Source organism: Diabrotica virgifera, chromosome 2 (genome assembly GCF_917563875.1).
Source record: "Diabrotica virgifera virgifera chromosome 2, PGI_DIABVI_V3a".
Taxonomy (NCBI): domain Eukaryota; kingdom Metazoa; phylum Arthropoda; class Insecta; order Coleoptera; family Chrysomelidae; genus Diabrotica; species Diabrotica virgifera.
In genome coordinates, this window is record NC_065444.1 from 235923697 (window position 1) to 235942065 (window position 18369).

The window sequence follows — 18369 nt, forward strand, 5'->3', positions numbered from 1 at the left end:
TTCTAGTTTTTTTTGGTTATTTATCAAAATCTATCCAAATATGGTTGGTTATTTATCATCAATAATACATCAAACAAACAGTTGATACGACTTGTGAGAAAAGGAACAGATACTAGTGCCATCGAAGTATGAATACGAATAAAAGAATATGAAGACAACAAAAATAAGACGGTCACGTAGGTAAATCTAATTGAAAAAAACAACCTTACTCTGCGTGAGCTACAATAAGGTATAAGGTGTTTACATGGATAATAAGTAGGAGAATAAGTTACTTCACAGAACAAATCATAGGAGACTACCCGGCCGGATTGAGACCAGCTACTCAAAATGTAATATTAGCTAAAGCCTGGGAGCGCGACATAGATATCTACAGAATCTTTGTTGATTTCCGACAAGCCTATTATAACACAAACATAGATAAGCTATACTTAAACATATAAGAATTTGGGATACCAAGGAAATGGGTAAAATTAGTTTAAGCCACCATGGCCACAGAAGCTCAAGTACGAGTACAAAATCAATTGATAGATCCCTTCCAGATAATTAAAGGGTTAAAAACAAGTAGATGGGTTGGCCCTGACTTTGTTTAATATATCTATGAATATGTTATAAGAAAAATGTCTATTATCCCAAAAAGTTTATTGTTTAATAAGTCTACTAACTTTATTGAGTCTAACTTGATGGGACGAACCGCAAGAACACCACAGAACTTTATGTAGAGCTTGAAGAAAATGCGAAAGAAATAGAACTAGCCTTCAACGTACCTATATAAAACTGAAGCTCTAATACAAGTAAGGAAATAACGAACCTTGTATAATTTGATCTGGGCGTACAGATAACTGAAGGAGACAGCGAGGAGGAGGAACTAACAAAAAATAAGCATACTTCTCCCTCTAGCAGGTATTTGGATCAAAAACATCTACAGGCAAGAAACCTTATCAATACTTTTAGGTACTGGGGATATTGGGACCCATCTGTGACAATGGTGCGTGGAGAATAAGGTTCAACTACTAGCTGTATCAATGTTGCAAAGAACCCTCTATACCAAATTATGTTAAAATACAAAGGTTGCGCTGGGCAGGTCATCTTACAAGAATGGATAACGACAACACCCAATAGAACGCTTAGTGGAACTATGGTGAGACGATGGTCAGTAGGAAAACCAAGGAAGAGGTGTATAGACGAAGTGAGAACCGAAACTAAAGAGATATTAAGGAGGATAGATAACTAGAGAAGAGCAGCCACAGAAAGAGTTACTTGAAGTAACTCTTATTATTGTGGGAGACCAGGGCCGACTTCGTCAGAAACGCCAGGAGAGAGAGAATGACGACAACAAAAATAAGATAATCACGTAAACCCAACTGAAAAAAAAAACAAAATTGCATAAAAGCAAAAGAAGAAATTGAGTACAACAAATTTAAAAATACAAGAGTAAATCTAACACATCAGAAAACAGACGAGAGGAAATTGTTTCCCCTTGTATCTTCAAGAGATGTACATATTCAGCAAGTAAATACATACATAATAATTATTATGGATATTAGATCAACAAAATTAATAAAGTCATCTGTTACTTACCTAATGTTGTATGTTCAATTTTAACTCCAACGTCTTCCATTTTGATGCCTGGTAGTGCTGTGCTGAGGTTTCTTGCCATGTGCGTGCTACTAGCATTAGTTTCTTTACTTCCTTTCGGTTTCCGTTTACGGGTCTGAAAGAATAAGAATTTATAAAATTATTAAAGATCTAATAAAAATGTCGAATATTTAATTAAACTAAATATGTAATAATATTTTTGAGTTTAGCAATCTGGTGGGGGCTTTAAATTTACCAATATATAGTCCGTCTAGAAAGTATCCGGAAAAAAGAAAGCAGAATTATAATTTTACGGTATTTATCTCTATCACTTGAAATATAAAATTTCAACAAATAATTCATCTCATTTACTTATACAACCTCCAGTGGTGTCATGGTGTCATGGTGGTCAACGCCGTTCCGGCACTGGTTAAGAAAAGAAAAAAAAATAATAGAGAATTTAGGTTTTGTAAACAAAAATTAGCAGTGCGTTCCGGCACTGCTAATTTTGCCATAACACCACTGACAACCTCCATTTAAATCTAAACACTTAACTAAACGTCCAGGTACACCCGAAACTATAGTCAAGGCCATAATTTTCGGTAATGGTGTTCCGGGCCTGTAAAACTGACCAAATTAAACCTTCTTTATCTCGTGGCGCTGCTCGTTCCACTTCAATCTTCATTAGTCCCCATATGTTTTCAATGGGGCTAAGATCTGGAGATGCTGCTGGCCTCGGAATTGTTTCCAATGCGTGTTCTTGCATCCAAGCTTGAGTATAAGCACAAGTATGACATCTTGAATTTTCTTGCTGAAAACGACCCCTCTGGATATAAAACATGAGCCGTTTCAAGAAGAAAACCATTTAGGATGCCACAATATTTCGCATTATCAACAGTAGATACCAGTAACTATACAGAGAGGTGTAGCACCACGCTGAGATATTGCTCCCCAAACCATTACTTTAGTGGGAAATTTGGAAATTTGAACGGTAACATTTTCTCTTAATAGGACTTTTAGATGATTTGCACCAAGCTGGAAACAACTTTTTTCAGATATAAAGACATTATTAAAATTATCTTCTCGAAAACGTTGACAAAAACCTATTCTTCGTTGTCTTTGCAGAGGTGTCATTGTAGGGATTTTTTGCATTCCTTGATATGTAGCCTTGCTTTTTCAGTGACATGCGGACAGTTTCTGGGCACACTTTTATTCTTCGTTGATTTCCAAATCTTTTCGCTAATTTTCGAAACCCTAGGCGCGGATTTTGTCGTCCTAAAGCCACTAAAGCATTTAAATTGTTTCCGCGAATCTTACGCGGTCTACCCGAAAGTGGTATATGTCTCATATCTATGCCATTTTTTATATTCTTTATTGTCTCATACACTGCACTTTTTCCGAGTTCAGTCGATTGCACTAATTCTTTAACGTTTCGGACACCCTTTCTATACAAATATTCAAACACTTTTCTTTTTTCTACTTGTGACATTATTTCACAAATCTTAAGTCTGTTTACAAACAACAATATTTGACAGATGGTGTTGTCATGCGATTTTGTCCATAACCTACTATCGGCACAACCTACTTGATGCATTACTTTTGTCTTAAAATGTTACAAAAAGGAAATCTATTAAACTTGGGAAAAATATAAAATTCCGGATACTTTCTAGACGGACTATACATTCTCAACGTAACATTGGGTGCGTTCGGACGACCACAGCGGATGGACAGCTGAGCCAGCAGTAGCTGTCAGACGTCACCGCTGGAGGTCAGCCGCTGAGAGATTTACTAAGCTTTCCCTATCACGGCTGGATACAACCACTCAGCCGATTTCTGCTGACAGTCAGCCGCTATGGTCGTCCGAACGCACCCATTGAAGCAGTCGTCGACTGAAACAGTTTGACACCATTTGTAAAATTGATCAATATTACTTTTTTTTTCAAAATTAGGTAGAGGGTAACTTGTATATTATCGTGGGTTATGTATGCGGCAGAATATATAGGTAGCTAATTTGTAGATTGGAATTTTGAACGACAACTTTGCGAGAAAACCTTATTTAGTTGCCTTTAAAGAATTGCAAAAGCAAACAATTTAAATATAAGAAGATTTATACCTACAAGACAATTTAATAAACCTCTTTTTGTCCAACTCTATACCAATGAATGAAATAGTTTTAATGCTTTAAGATACGGTATGTGAAAAGAAGCTGTTAATATAAAGATCTTTCATCCTAAATCCACAAGGAAATAATTTTCCTGTAGCTGGCTGTACCTATACGGCTATACCAATCATAGAACGTTTTCGATATATAAAATATCATCATCAGTGTTAGAACTGGATGATCACATGCTGAGCCTCCAAAAAATACTAGGATATAAACGCTTAAAATGCTATAAAAATTTGTTACATTAACATTGTTACTTAAAATTCCAAACGATGAATAAAATTTATAAAGATAAGGCCCTTAGGCACTCTATGACTTCCCTATGGGAGCAACGTGGGTTGCTCGTAAACGTACAGTGTAAACAACCCACGTGATGGGGGAGTCATACAGTGCGTAAGGGATTTATCTTTATCCTTATCTTTATAAATTTTATCTATCGTTTGGAATTTTAGGTAACAACGTTAATGTAATAAATTTTTATACCATTTAAAGGGTTTATTATGAGATGGTATTTTTTGATGGCTTAGCATGTGATCAACCAGTTCTAACACTGATGACGATACATATTTTATATATAGAAAACATTATGTGATTGATGTCGCCCTTTAAAGGATTTTAATAAATTTTATACCTTTTATAAAGGATTTAACAGTTTTTCTTTTTTTTTTTTCTCCTTAATTCATTATACTTGTGAAGCCCCCGGGGTAAATGGAATTGAAGAAGAAATAAGAAATCTGTTTCCGTTGGTGAATAATAAATTTTATGAAAAAAGCCTTTGGTAAATAATCCATTGGAGATGCAAATATATACCTAAAGAAATATATCCCGATGTCCCTTTGCGCCCAAACCAGTAATTATAAGGTGGGGAACTTGGCTCGACAGTTTTTTTACGTTGAACACTGCACTAAGATAGAACTGATGTCAAAGTCATTAGAGAAGCAAAAAAAAATTTTAAAAATCCGAAATTGAAACAGCAACTCGTATACATCAATACAAATTATACATTAACCTTCGGATGACCAAGCGGGGGAAAGTGTGACCCCAGCGTATGTTTTTCTTTAATAAATTCAAAAGTATTTTCAATTTTTAACATTATTTCATTATTTTTTATTTGACTTTAATATCATTCTAGATATCCTCATATTTTGAAATAAAAAAAATTCCCTATATTTTACGAATAAAAAATATATTCTGAAGTTGATGTTTAGTAAAATAGCGTCTATTATGTGTAATTACAAGTAGTTTTACGCTAATGACGTCGACTTTGCAAAGTAACAAGACACTTACTCAACATACACACTACATATGACACTAATACTCATGTTGTGACTGGCTAAATGACATAAAGTCAATGCCAAAAAAAAATTAAAAAAAATAAAAAAAAAACTTTATTTTTTTGTTAATTGTCATTTTTGACATTTTTGACCTGGGGTCATTTCCCCCCCCCCCCCTTGGTCATCCGTGTAACAAAAAAAGGTTGGTCATCGGAAGGTTAATAGTTACCACAATTACCTCAATTACCTCATTAATTTATTAATTTATTAATATGAAGACAAGAGGTAAATATGTGGGTTAGTAAAATTAGTACCTAAATAATTTAAGTCAAAAATTAAATCGGCACCTAGAAGTAATGGTCAATTAGTTTTTAAAAAAATGAAATATGTTTTTGACAACAATGAAGGTTTTTCGTTTTTATCTAATGTTGCTAAAGTTTTGACCAGTGGCGTATACCTATATACCTACATGTGCCTTAGGGGGGAATTTCCATTGAAACACCAACCAAAAAACATAAAAAATATAAACCCAAACTAGTGGCTTCATTGGGTTGATTTTGTCTGCCTGTGGTTGAAGCTTCATTAAGCTAATATATTTTTATATTCAACAATTTTTTCTTTAATTTTGGACCTTGTGAGGGGGAGAAATATCCTCATTTTCCCTTTCCGTAGATCCGCCACTGGTTTTGAATAAAACATTTTTCTCCAAAAATATACTCCATTTACATCTGTCTATGTAGAAAGTTCATTTTCAATGTATTAATTTTAAGTGAGCGACATCATTTTAAGACCGAAAATATTGAAAAACATTTAGTTGTAGCTGTTAATGATAAAATTTTAAGTGGTTACAATGTTTAATTATTAATTAACAATTATTTAGTTATTAACGTATTATGTTACTAATTTTATGACAAAACGCATTCTTGTCTAACCTAGAAAACCAAAAAACTTTAAAATAGATAACAATTATATGCATATTTTTCTTGTTAGCATATTTAAAACTCTAATCTAATATTATTTTTTTTAGATTATTTGAAAATATTTCAGAAGAAATATATTATGAAACTGTGAAAGAGAAATAAACTCAACATATACAAAAAGAAATGAGTCGTCCATTTTCATATGTCGCACCCCGACTTTATTAGTGCCATAAACCTAAAATCGCAAACTTTTCAGGAGAGTAAAAACAAGATGTAATGTGAACTCTACAACTTCCCTATTTAAGTTAATAAAATTTTGTTGATTATTTGTGTAGCTATCTAATGCTAGTATACAGGCGCGGATCTAGAAATTCATAATAGACAGACTTACCTCAATTTGAGTCAAATATTATATTTTCCAGATTTAGCCATACGACTCACACATACTCTAAGGATAAAATACACTATATTAAAATCCCAGATACCTACGGTATCAAAAGTATTGATAGATAATTCACGACTATTAATCTCACTGGTCGTTCTTTACCATAAAGATTAACCTTTCTACAATCAATGGGTAGGTACGCATGGATTATCTAGTAAAATACAAATTTTTATATCTTTATTGTATCGCAAAATTTGAAACGTGACTTTTCATGAGATAAAGTTTATACCCAGTGTAATGTATTTGCATTTAAAAATATCATTTTTGTTATTCTTTGAATTGAGAAAAATATTTCCGTTGTTTATGGTTCCACCGGTACCAAATCAAATGCGCCTGCATATTATTTTTCAGAGAGAGGTGTTTTATTAGATTTTATGGCTTCTTTCAATTCTTTGGAAGCGGTTGTCGTGTAATTTAGTGTTGTACTGATGGCTTAAAGTTTGGAGTTAACAGAAAAAATAATAAATAATAAAAAAAATACTTATAGGCTAAATAATAGGGGGGTCCATGGACCCCTTGACCCCCCCTTCCTGTATCCGCGCCTTCGTAGTATATTATATTGTTAGTTATTGACATTGCTTTACCCTAAAATTCATCCTTAAAATATAATAAGGCCTTATTGCTAAGGCACCCACATTCAAAATTCGAGGATTAGGGCGTACCAACCTGCCATATCACAGGTTATGGCACCAGAGAAGTGAGAAGTTTTACTTGAATAATTTTTTTGGCTAACAAAGGCATTATCACTTATCACAAATATTAGAGCAATATTTAAAAATGAATGGTACGTATCACATTATCAAAGTGCCTTGTGGCCTTCTTGCTCATACTGAGAGAACCAAAACCGGAAATGGTAATAACGATACAGGCACCCTATACAAATTTTAAGATAACTAAATTATATGACATTATTCCACAATAAAGGCAACGCCTAAAGGAACGTGTTAGGCCAAAAAACGGATTTTCCATTTTTAGGGTTATGGCACTATTTGAGTCGGGGTGCGATGTATGGTTTTAACTGTGATTGGACATAAGTATTAAAAACATATTTATTTTTTACCTGTATACTATCCTTTTTCATCGATAGAGGTCTATTGACTGAGTGCAATTTGTAGTAGAGTCCACAAGCATTACAAACTGGTTCCCCTAATGCGTTTCTTCTCCAAAGTGATGTAGTACTTGTATGGCAGTTGGTGCAGGTCAAGCCAGCTCGGCGAGAAGCGGACTGAAAATATTTATTTTAGTATTCAATCGTATTTTTAAGGTTAATTATATAATAATTACCGACTGATTACTCTACGAACAAGGTATATATCTCTGTTTTTTTTAAGTACACAGTGTAAAGCTACTTAGAAGTATGCAATAAAGCATCGTATCACTAAAAACAGTATGGCTTTACAATGAGATATACGTTGAAGAAATCTAAAAGTATCAAGGATTATTATTGCTGAACCCAAGAGTTACTATCTAAGGTCTTGAACCAAAAGTAAAGTAGATTTGCTACGTCTTGAACCATAAGTAGAGAACTACGAAAAATTTGTACAGGTAATAAAAATGTGTCTAGGAAAGTTATCTCCAGTAGATGTAGACAACAATATGTTCTCGGAATGTCCAGCGGGTCCAAAGGAAACGGAGTCCCTCTTAGCCAAGAAACGGTTGATTGTGGAGCAGTCCTACTCCAACAGCTGAGTCAAACCAGAAAGGAAAAGTGAATTTAAACTCTGGAAAAAATGGATATGACACATAGTAGCAAAATAGCACGGAACCTTAGTGGTGCTCGAAAAGCACATAAACCATCTTGCAAGGTTACAGCAATTCAAGTCGCTACTCAACTCCTTATGAATGGAAAAACTAAGAACCGCTATAAGGACCCAAATACTAGAAGAAGGTTGAATCATAAGACGAACCACCTAGGAACACTTCTTACATTAAAAGAACTCCACGACGGTATGAATAGGTTAAAAAATGGGAAAGGTGCAGGTGTGGATGATATATGCAGTGAACAAATAAAGCATTTACGAGATACTCATCCTCACCAGAATAGAAAAAAATGTCGACAAATACCTCATCCCACAACAAGGAGAATTAAGACCCGGCAAATCCTGCACCGATCAAATCCTGCACCGATCAAATCCTGCACCGATCAAATCCTCACACTAACAGCACACATTGAAGAAAACTTTGAAGAAAGGCTTATAACAGCGGCTGCTTTCGTGGATTTGAAATGGAATCATTTTTTCCTTGTGGAATTTAATGAAAACTGAATTGCCAGCACCAAAACAATTCAAGACAATGTTAAGACAAAGATGAAAACAGGCCGGTTTATGGAAAAGGTCAACTTTAAAGGAATGCAGAATTTTAAGAGTATGATACATAGGTTACAGGGTTGCGAGAAAGTCTGGCAACACGATAATTTCTCGGAAACCGCTAGAACGATTTTTATGGATTTTGGTGGGTGAGGGTCTTTTAATACGGCCGATATTATAGTGGTAATTATATTGTTGTCAAATCTTCCGTTTTTCTGGAAACCTAATGAACTTTCTGATTTCAAATGGAACACCTTGTATATTTTTTGCGTTTTGGAATTCCTAAGAGATGCTGATTATTTTTCATATGATATTCCCTATACCTAAATGCCATAATTTCGGAGTTATTGCTACATTTATTAAAAAAATTTTTTAAACAATTTATAAAAATCAATTTTCTTCGGCCCGGGTAGACATTATTTTAGGTTCATTGGATCATTGTGAACAAAAAAGGTCTTTTGTAATTTTCCTCTAAAGTTAATCGCTTCCGAGTTATAAACAATTAAAACTGAAAAAAATCGAAAAATGACGATGTTCTAGGTTCAAAAACACAAGTAAAAAATATTATTTTTGAAACTTCGAAGTGCCTAAATTCAAGTTTAAGCCTTATTTTATCAGTTACCCATAAGCAATTTGGTCTTGTTTCATTTTAAAATATTATTTTTTAGTTGTTAATGCAGCCCGATCGCCCGTTCTCTCATATGCGCGTCATTAATAATTAAAAAAAAACAATATTTTAGAATAAAACGTGCCAAAAATTCTTACAGATATCTGATCAAAGAAGGTTTGATCTTAAATTTAAGTAGTTTGTAATTTCAAAATTATTTTTTTTACTTGTGTTTTTGAACCTTGAAAATTGTCATTTTGCTTTTTTTTCAGTTTTAAATTGTTTATAACTCGAAAACGATTAATTTTAAAGAAAAATTACAAAAGACCTTTTTTGTTCCCAATGATCTAAAAAAACCTAAAATAATGTCTACCCGGTCCGAAAAAATTGACTTTTATAAATTATATAATTTTTTTTTTTAATAAATGTAGCAATAACTCAGTAATTATGGCATTTAGGTATTGGGAATATCGTATGAAAAATAATCAGTATCCCTTAAGGATTCCAAAACTTAAAAAAAATACAGGGTGTTCCATTTGAAATAAGAAAGTTCAGTAGATTTTCAGAAAAACGAACGATTTGACAACAATGTAATTACCACTATGATATCCGCCGCATTAAAAGACCCTTATCCACCAAAATCTATAAAAATCGTTCTAGCGGTTTCCGAGAAAATAACGTGTTGCCAGGCTTTTTCCCAACCCTGTATAAAATTAGAGAAAAGAGAATATATTAGTTACAAAATAGTGCAGATGGTTAATTATTGTTCTAGGAAAAACATACAAATCAAAATATATAATAAATCAAAAATATATACATAGTGTACAGGTTGCATAGTTTTTCTGGTATTTTACTTCTTAGTAACAAAAGTTTTTCGCCAGTCATAATCAGTCAGTAAATCATATTCATGGTTATAAACAATAACAATTTGCCATAGCAGTTCCATAAACTAAGTACCATAATAATAATATTGTACTCTGTGTTTAGAAATACTATAAACGTATTATACATAAATGACATAATTACTGCAAGACTACATGATATAATAGATTACATTGATAGAAACAATTGACAATTCACATATGAATTAACATTGTGAAAAATTCGTTGTTTTGGGACACTGTACATTTCTTTGTAGCTGAAGTGTCTTTTATATTTTGCATACTTCTACAAAGAGGGCGCCACTCACCAATTGTCAGTACTAAAAATTAATCTACATTATTATTCCACAAAAACTCCAAATTTTCGGTGTGATACGGAAAAGGTTGAACAAAATTGACCAGCTAGACGAGAAATGAATTTAAACCAGGAACTTTTTCAGGAAATAATTTGTTATAATAATTTTCGAAGACAATTATCTCAATAAGATTGCATTACCTAGTTGGTTTCTGTTGACGATAATGAAGCACCATATCAGTCCACAATTTCCCGTTGGTATGGAAAATTCAATTGTGGACGGATTAGCCACGATCCAAGAGGAAGTGTACCTACCAAAAAAACAGTAGTCACTCACAGTAGAAAAATTCAATGATGTGCCCAAATTAGTCTACGATTGACATGTGATATATAGCGCCGCGCCGTAGAGACATTATTGAGATTTCAATGAGGAAAATTTGCAAGAAGTAATGTGTAAAACAATAGTTTCTCGTTTGACACCGCATCTTTTGATCGAAAAACAAAAAGCCGAATGAATTGGGAAGAAAAACTCTCTACCGCTTTAAAGCAAGAAACTTTAAAACGTGTACAAGATCATCATCAGTAGCATGACAGCTCGTTATGAGCCAAAGCCTTCGACAGAACAATCCTCCGTTCTCCCCTGTCTCTGGCAACTTTTCTCCATTCTCTAATTCCAATAAATTTTAACTCATCCTCAAAGTTGTCTTGATACCTAGGTCTTGGTTTCCTCTGCTCGTTGTCCAATCGACCCTCTCCGGTCAAAAACTTTTCTGGCTGTAGCACCTTCCTCTCGGCTGATTACATGCCCTGCCCTGTCCATCTAAGACGTGCGACCTTAATTAATTTTACAACGTAAGCTTCCCTAAAACTTCTATATAACTCAAAGTTGCAATGCCTGCGTCACAAATATTGCTCTTTTATTCCTCCATTTCTCTTCTTTGGATTTTCCACTTAAAACTTTTGAGCAGTTCTTGGTCCTTCTGTGTAAGGGTAAAAACATGCCGAAGATACATGGATGAGCGCGGCGTAGGTCGCGATCGCGGTCCGAAGATACTTTCCGTATCCTGTTTTGGCATCGACATCGCTGTAAACCGCGATGAAAGTTCGCGAGGGTGAACGGGTGACACATCCTTGGTATGTGCGATCTCATAAGAAAATGAAGGTTTGTTTTGATATCGATGTAGCGACCGCGATCGCGACCTACACCGCGCTCATCCATGTATCTTCGGCATGTTTTTACCCTAAGTGACCACGTTTCTACTCCATATGTTAGCATCGGTCGTATTAGTGTTTTATAGTCGCTCACTTTAATTTATCTGGGTAGTTTTGAGGCCATAAGTAGTCTTCTCAAGCCATAGTAACACTTATTGGCAAGTCCTATTCTTCTTTTAATTTCTTAGTTGACGTTGTTATCTTTAGTCAACAAAGAGAATAGATATGTGAAGGTGTCCATACCTAGATCTAAATCGTCAATTCTTATTGTTCTAGGTGAAAAAAATCAATACAGGTATTTGAAGGTGCTAAATCGTAGGGGGATATAGTTAATTAAAATTACATACAGAGGTACTCGTAAATCGACCTCATTTTTTTATAAACAAAGGCCAAAATCAGAAAATATTGTTTTTTGCCTATAGCACTTTTAGCATCATAATATGATTATAGCATCATAAATATTATTTATAGCAAAAGTTGTTTTATGAATGTTGTGTATCATGAAAAAACGATTATTTTGAATTTTTACAAGTTAAAATCCATAAATAATTAACTAAGGTAATTGCAAAAAACCACGTTTTTTGCACTATTTTGTAAATGTTAATAACTTTTGCCAAATAGGTCGTAAGGAACTTATTATACCTTGGTCATGCGGCAATTTAGTGTCTTTATTAGTGTACAAAATTTCAAGACGATCTGCTTGTCAGTTTACGAGTTATGTTAAATGTTTATCCCAGACATCGAATGTTTAAACAATCATTGTTGCCCTAGGAGTATTTTCAGTGCTTTTTGGCAAAGTGCAATGAGTTCTCGAAGACTAAAGTACTAAGAAAGTTAAAAAAAAAGAATATTTTTGTTTCTTAAATGTTGTTGAACAGGTCGATAAAAAAATGGTGAGTTTTTTCCTTATAAACAATTAGAATATCTTCGTTATCTTTTCTGATAAATAAGTATAATTGGTTGTATCAAAAAGCTGGTAAAAAAACACACATTAAAAAAGAAAAAACAACTTTCTCTAGGACCAATAATAGCAAAGTTATATTTTTTTTTTGAAAAATCACATCTCGATTGTTTATAAATATTAAGAATTGAAATTTTTACAGAATGATAATAAATATCTATATTTGATATTGCAATTGATAAGTACGCAATATCTTTTATTTAAAACGAGTAATAACCCTTTAAAGTGAAGTTACTCACGCTGATTGAGCTGGGACCATGTGATGGGGAAGATTGTCGGAGTCCAGTTTTGCGCGTCGAGATTTTGCTATAGAAAGTTCAATTTGGAGCGCTTGAAAATTTTTATAATATCTCAGCTTCCAGAGAACGTAGAGCCTTCATTTTTTTTTTAATTTTTGTAACTCGACGAAAGAATAACAACTAGCTAATTTTCATTTTCATTAACACTAATATATTTTGATAAATATTTTCATAAAATATTATAAATTTGTAAATAAATATTAAAATATAATTATAGTATATATAAATATCTATTTATATACAGGGTGGTTCATTTTATTCGCCTCGGTGTCTGTACGGAAAACGACTTGATTTAAAAAAAATTCTCCATAGACATATACAGGGCAATTAATACTACAATCTAAAAATAATGTGAATTATACAGGGTGCTACAAAAAAGAGTGGTATATCAAAGATATATTTTTTTATGGAACATCCTACAACTGATGAAATTTTTAAATTGCCCTTAAAACATAAGCTAGACTATACCTAAGTACAGGGTATTTTGATTCATTTAAATTTTTACAAAAATATAATTTTAGAAAAAAATAAATATTTACAAATCTAAGGGTCGGTGACAAACTTTTTCTTAGATCTTTATAATAGACTATTCAGCATTTTTAGACAGATGTTTATTGTAACAAAATTTATAATTACTTAATAGTACATTTTTAAATTTAAAAACTAATTGAAAACAAAAACCTTCTCAAATTGAAAAAAATGTGCGTGTATAGATTATAATTATTGATCTTCGTTAATTCTACACAGTTTATGTACAGGTTGATTAATTTCTTATGTCTTCAATATTATCCCTAATTTTTTGAAACAAATCTTCTTTAACTTCCACTTTCGTCATCTATAATAACTGTCAAAAGGTTGTAGCATCTTTTTTCGCCAGTGTCATCTTTGCAATTTATGCAAAGCTCAGTACAATTGATTTATTTCAAGAAATTATGGATAATGTGGAAGAAATTAATGAGCCTCTACAAAAACTGTGTAGGATTAACGAAGATGAATAATTATAATCTATACATAATTTTTTTTTAATTTGAGAACGTTTTTGTTTTCAATTCATTTTTAAATCTAAAAATGTACGATTAAGTAATTATAAATTTTGTTACAATAAACATCTGTTTAAATATGCTGAATAGTCTATTATGAAGATCCAAGAAAAAAATTGTCACCGATTCTTAGATTTGTAAATATTTATTTTTTTCTAAATCTTCACATTTTTCTAAAAATTGAAATAAATCAAAACACCCTGTACTTAGCTTCTTTTTGTCTGTCTGTCTGTCTGTCTGTCTGTCTAGCTTCTTTGTTAAGGGCAATTTAAAAATTTCATCATTTGTAGAGTGTTCCATAAAAAAATATATCTTTGATATACCACTCTTTTTTGGAGCACCCTGTATAATTCACATTATTTTTATATTGCAGTGTTACTGGCCCGGTATATTTCTATGAAGAATGTTTTTTTAAATCAAGTCTTTTTCCGTACAGACACCGAGGCGAATAAAATGAACCACCCTGTATATAAATAGATATATACTATAATTTTATCTCAATATTTATTCACAAATTTATAATATTTTATGACAATAGTTATGAAATTGTATGTGTTAACGTTGTAAATGCATGTTGAATAAAAGAGTGCATTTTCCAGAATTTTCCGATTTTTCCGATAAATGAAAATTAGCTAGTTGCTATTCTTTCGTCGACTTACTCCAATTAAAAAAAAATGAAGGTTCTCTGGAAGCTGAGATATTGTAAAAATTTTCAAGCGCTCCAAATTGAACTTTCTATAGCAAAATCTCGACGCGCGAAACTGGACTCCAACAATCTTCTCCATCACACGGTCCCAGCTCAGTCAGCGTGTGTAACTTCAATTTAAAGGGTTATTACTCGTTTTAAATAGAAGATATTCCGTACTTATCAATTAAAATATAAAATATAGATATTTATTATCATTCTGTAAAAATTTCAACTCTTAATATTTATAAACAATAAGGATGTAATTTTTCAAAAAAAAAAGTATAACTTGACTATTATTGGTCCTAGAAAGTTGGTTTTTCTTTTTTAATGTGTGTTTTTTACCTGCTTTTTGATACAACCAATTATACTTATTTACCAGGAAAAATAACAAAGATATTCTAATTGTTTATAAGGAAAAAACTCACCATTTTTTAGCGACTTGTTTAACAACATTTAGAAAACAAATATTATCCTTTTTTTAACTTTCTTAGTACTTTGAGTCTTTAAGAACTCACTGCACTTTACCAAAAAGCTCTGAAAATACACCTAGGGCAACAATTATAACTCGTAAACTAACAAAAAGATCTTCTTGAAATTTTGTACACTAATAAAGGCACTTAATTGCCTCGTGATCAAGGTACAATAAGTTCCTGACGGCCTTTTTGGTAAAGTTATTAACAGTTACAAAATAGTGCAAAAACGTGGTTTTTTGCAATTATCTCGGTTAATTCTTTATGGATTTTAACTTATAAAAATTCATATTAATCGTTTTTTCATGATACATAACTTTGGTAAAACAACTTTTGCTGTAAATATGATACTAAAAATGCTATAGGCAAAAAACCATATTTTGTGACTTTGGCCTTTTTTTATAAAAAAATGAGGTCGATTTACGAGTACCTCTGTATGTATTTTTAATATACTATATCCATCCTACCATTTAGAACCTTCAAATACTTGTACTGATTTTTACCCTCAAATCGCTCATATTTATTTTTCTACCCTGGTCTAAACACATTTATTTGGTCTTTTGGGCATTTACATATTTACATATATTTAGGTGTCGTGACATTATGTAGCAACAATTTTTCTGCGAAATCAAAAAATTTTCTTGATGATTTGTATGCAACCTGTTCGTGTACAACTGGTTTGTATACAAATGTTCCGAAAGTTTTCCGGTGAGTTTCAAAAACCATCCGTTACATAATACTGAACTAAATCTGTACGCTTTTTTTTGCTTTTCCGGAAATGAACGACGGACTGTGTGGTAAATGATTTCAGTTGTGAGAAAATACAAAAGATGCCTTCAAAATGGGAATTTTGAATGTACCTAAAAAATAATGAAATTACTTTTTCCAGAGATAGTCTAAGGAGATCCAAAATTTAATCAATGGAAATAAGTTAATTACTTCGAAAAATAAAAGAATTTTTAACAGTCATCTACTATTTTATTCCTAATCTTTATGCAAAATATGAAAGACACCCTCTGGGAACTATAATTAAATAGTACCTATAACAATGTTTTATTTAAGATGCTACTTTTTCCGAATTTTTTTGGAAAGATTGGGAATAATGTTTAAATGCTTAAATATTAACGATACCAATATATTATTTCTAAGTAATTTTAAAATAATATATTTAATATCAGTAAATGTAAAATTAAAGAAATTTAGAAATGTTTTATAGATCTCTATGGAAATGGTAAGTAGTACATGGCATTTGAAAGTAAACCCACATAAACTCAAAATATTAGCAAACACAAGAACAATTTTGTTTAAAAATTCAATAATTTTAAATTTCATCTATAATATAAAACCTATTATTGCTGTACCCGATTTTGTTGACCATTTAAATCTGCAAAACAATGCAGGCTCTTTAGTATTCACTGTATCCTCATTACATAATCCTCAATTCAGAAAGTATTTAATTTTTTCTAAAGATGAGGTGAACGCACTATATCAATAAAGGCGTTGAAATTAATCCACAACTGAAATAATTTTGTTCTAAATAATCAAGTTATGATGATCTTAACTTTTAGAGAAATGCAATCTGTATCACAATGAATAATTGCGGTTTAATTGCAACAAATCATAGGTGTTTTCCTATTTTCAAAAGCACTTTTTCTTCTATTTCTCTTAATCCTTTTCTCTCTTTTATTTTGTCTGTCATTTTCTACAATTGCTAATATCCGCTTTTGTTTTTCAAAATATGTCTTGTTATTTAGGATATTTCGATCTACTAATACCAATTAATCGTTCTTATCTCTTTAAAAACAGATTGCATCTCATCGGCGACCTTCCTTTCCTTCCCTGCGCTTTCAACTAATTTCTACTCTAGACCAATTCTCGAAAATATCTAGTACATAATTCTTCTCACGTGACTATACCATAGTCTCTACCTTCTCCACTCTACTCTTATAGGACCTCGCTTCTTGCACCATCATCTGCAATGTCAGCTTTCCTAGATCCTCTCCACGCACCACATGACCAAAGTAAGTGGTGACTTTTTCAGTCACAATATTTCGAAGCCTACGTCACAGTATAAAGAGGGACAGTAGAACGACTCCCCGAAAAATTGGAAGTAAAACCTGTGTAGTCCCGCATGGCGACCGCGCAATATTCTTAGTCGCTTTTGCCCCACTCTCGCATTGCTAGTCGCATAGAAACGTACGGGTTTTAACAGGGAAAACCCGCATCCACCACTGGTGAATTATCAATTGCGTACTGCCGGTATTACTTCTTAAGATCAAAGTGCCGCCAGAGAAGTGGTTTTACTGTCCCTCTTTATACTGTGCCTACGTGTAACTTGGAGCTGTCTAAGAATAGACTATAGTTGAGTTCTTCTTGCGGTCCAGTGTATTCGCAACATTCTTCGCCAGCAGAATATTGTACCCGTGTTGAGCTGCCCCCCCCCCCACTTGCAAAAATTAAAAAACAAATAGCCCTGATTTATGAGCTATTTATGAGCTCTCATATTCCGCAAACTAAAAATTTTGAGCTCGTTCCACTGAGCAGGCATTTAATACCCTAGTGGGGGGGCTGAGTCAGCCCCCCCCACTACTTAAAAATAGGAATATTGAATCGGTTTTTGCGGCAGAATTACGAGCTATTTATGAGCTCTTGAAATTATATAGTTTCGATTTTTGAGCTCATCCCCTTCACCCCCAAACAACCCTTTAATTGATTTAACTTAAGAGTAAGATGCTGAGAAAACTTAAAATATATCGTATTGCGGATATAATTCATATAGCTTATATACTCTAAGAATAAACTATTAAATCAAGAGCATTTCGATTATTGAGCTACAACCCCTTCGCAAGAAAACCACCCTATCTTCCCGGCTTAAGAGAAAGTTGTACTTAAAATGCATTAAACTAATTATTTGGCGACTACATATCATTTAATAATTTATAAGCTTCCAAATTACGCGTATTTAGATCAGTAAATTGCAATTTATTTTGTATAGTGCAGTCACTGAAGGTAAAAATCAACGATTACCTTCAATTTCGGTGAACCTTCATCGATTTTCACGAAAATTGGTCAGTAGTTAGAGGATACGTCAAGAAACAAAGGTGACATGGTACCACCTTGCGCCTTTACCCTGAGGGTGGATACCGCCCCTTCTCGGGGGTGAAAATTATTTTATAAAAAATAAATGCACAAATCAATAAAAGAACAAACTAAAAACAAAATTTACTATATA

General features: G+C 32.7%; 1 protein-coding gene across 2 annotated transcripts in view; it reads right to left on the reverse strand.

Annotated features, from left to right (window-relative positions):
* LOC114348551 (transcription factor GATA-4-like) overlaps positions 1-18369 on the reverse strand; it is a 441119-nt gene that overhangs the window by 9602 nt on the left and 413148 nt on the right. For both annotated transcript variants that reach the window (XM_028299099.2, XM_028299104.2), the window contains exons 7-8: positions 7439-7603; positions 1579-1711 (exon numbers count right to left, since the gene is read on the reverse strand). In XM_028299099.2, the coding sequence (XP_028154900.1) occupies positions 1579-1711; positions 7439-7603 (298 nt within the window). The remainder of the gene's footprint in view (positions 1-1578; positions 1712-7438; positions 7604-18369) is intronic.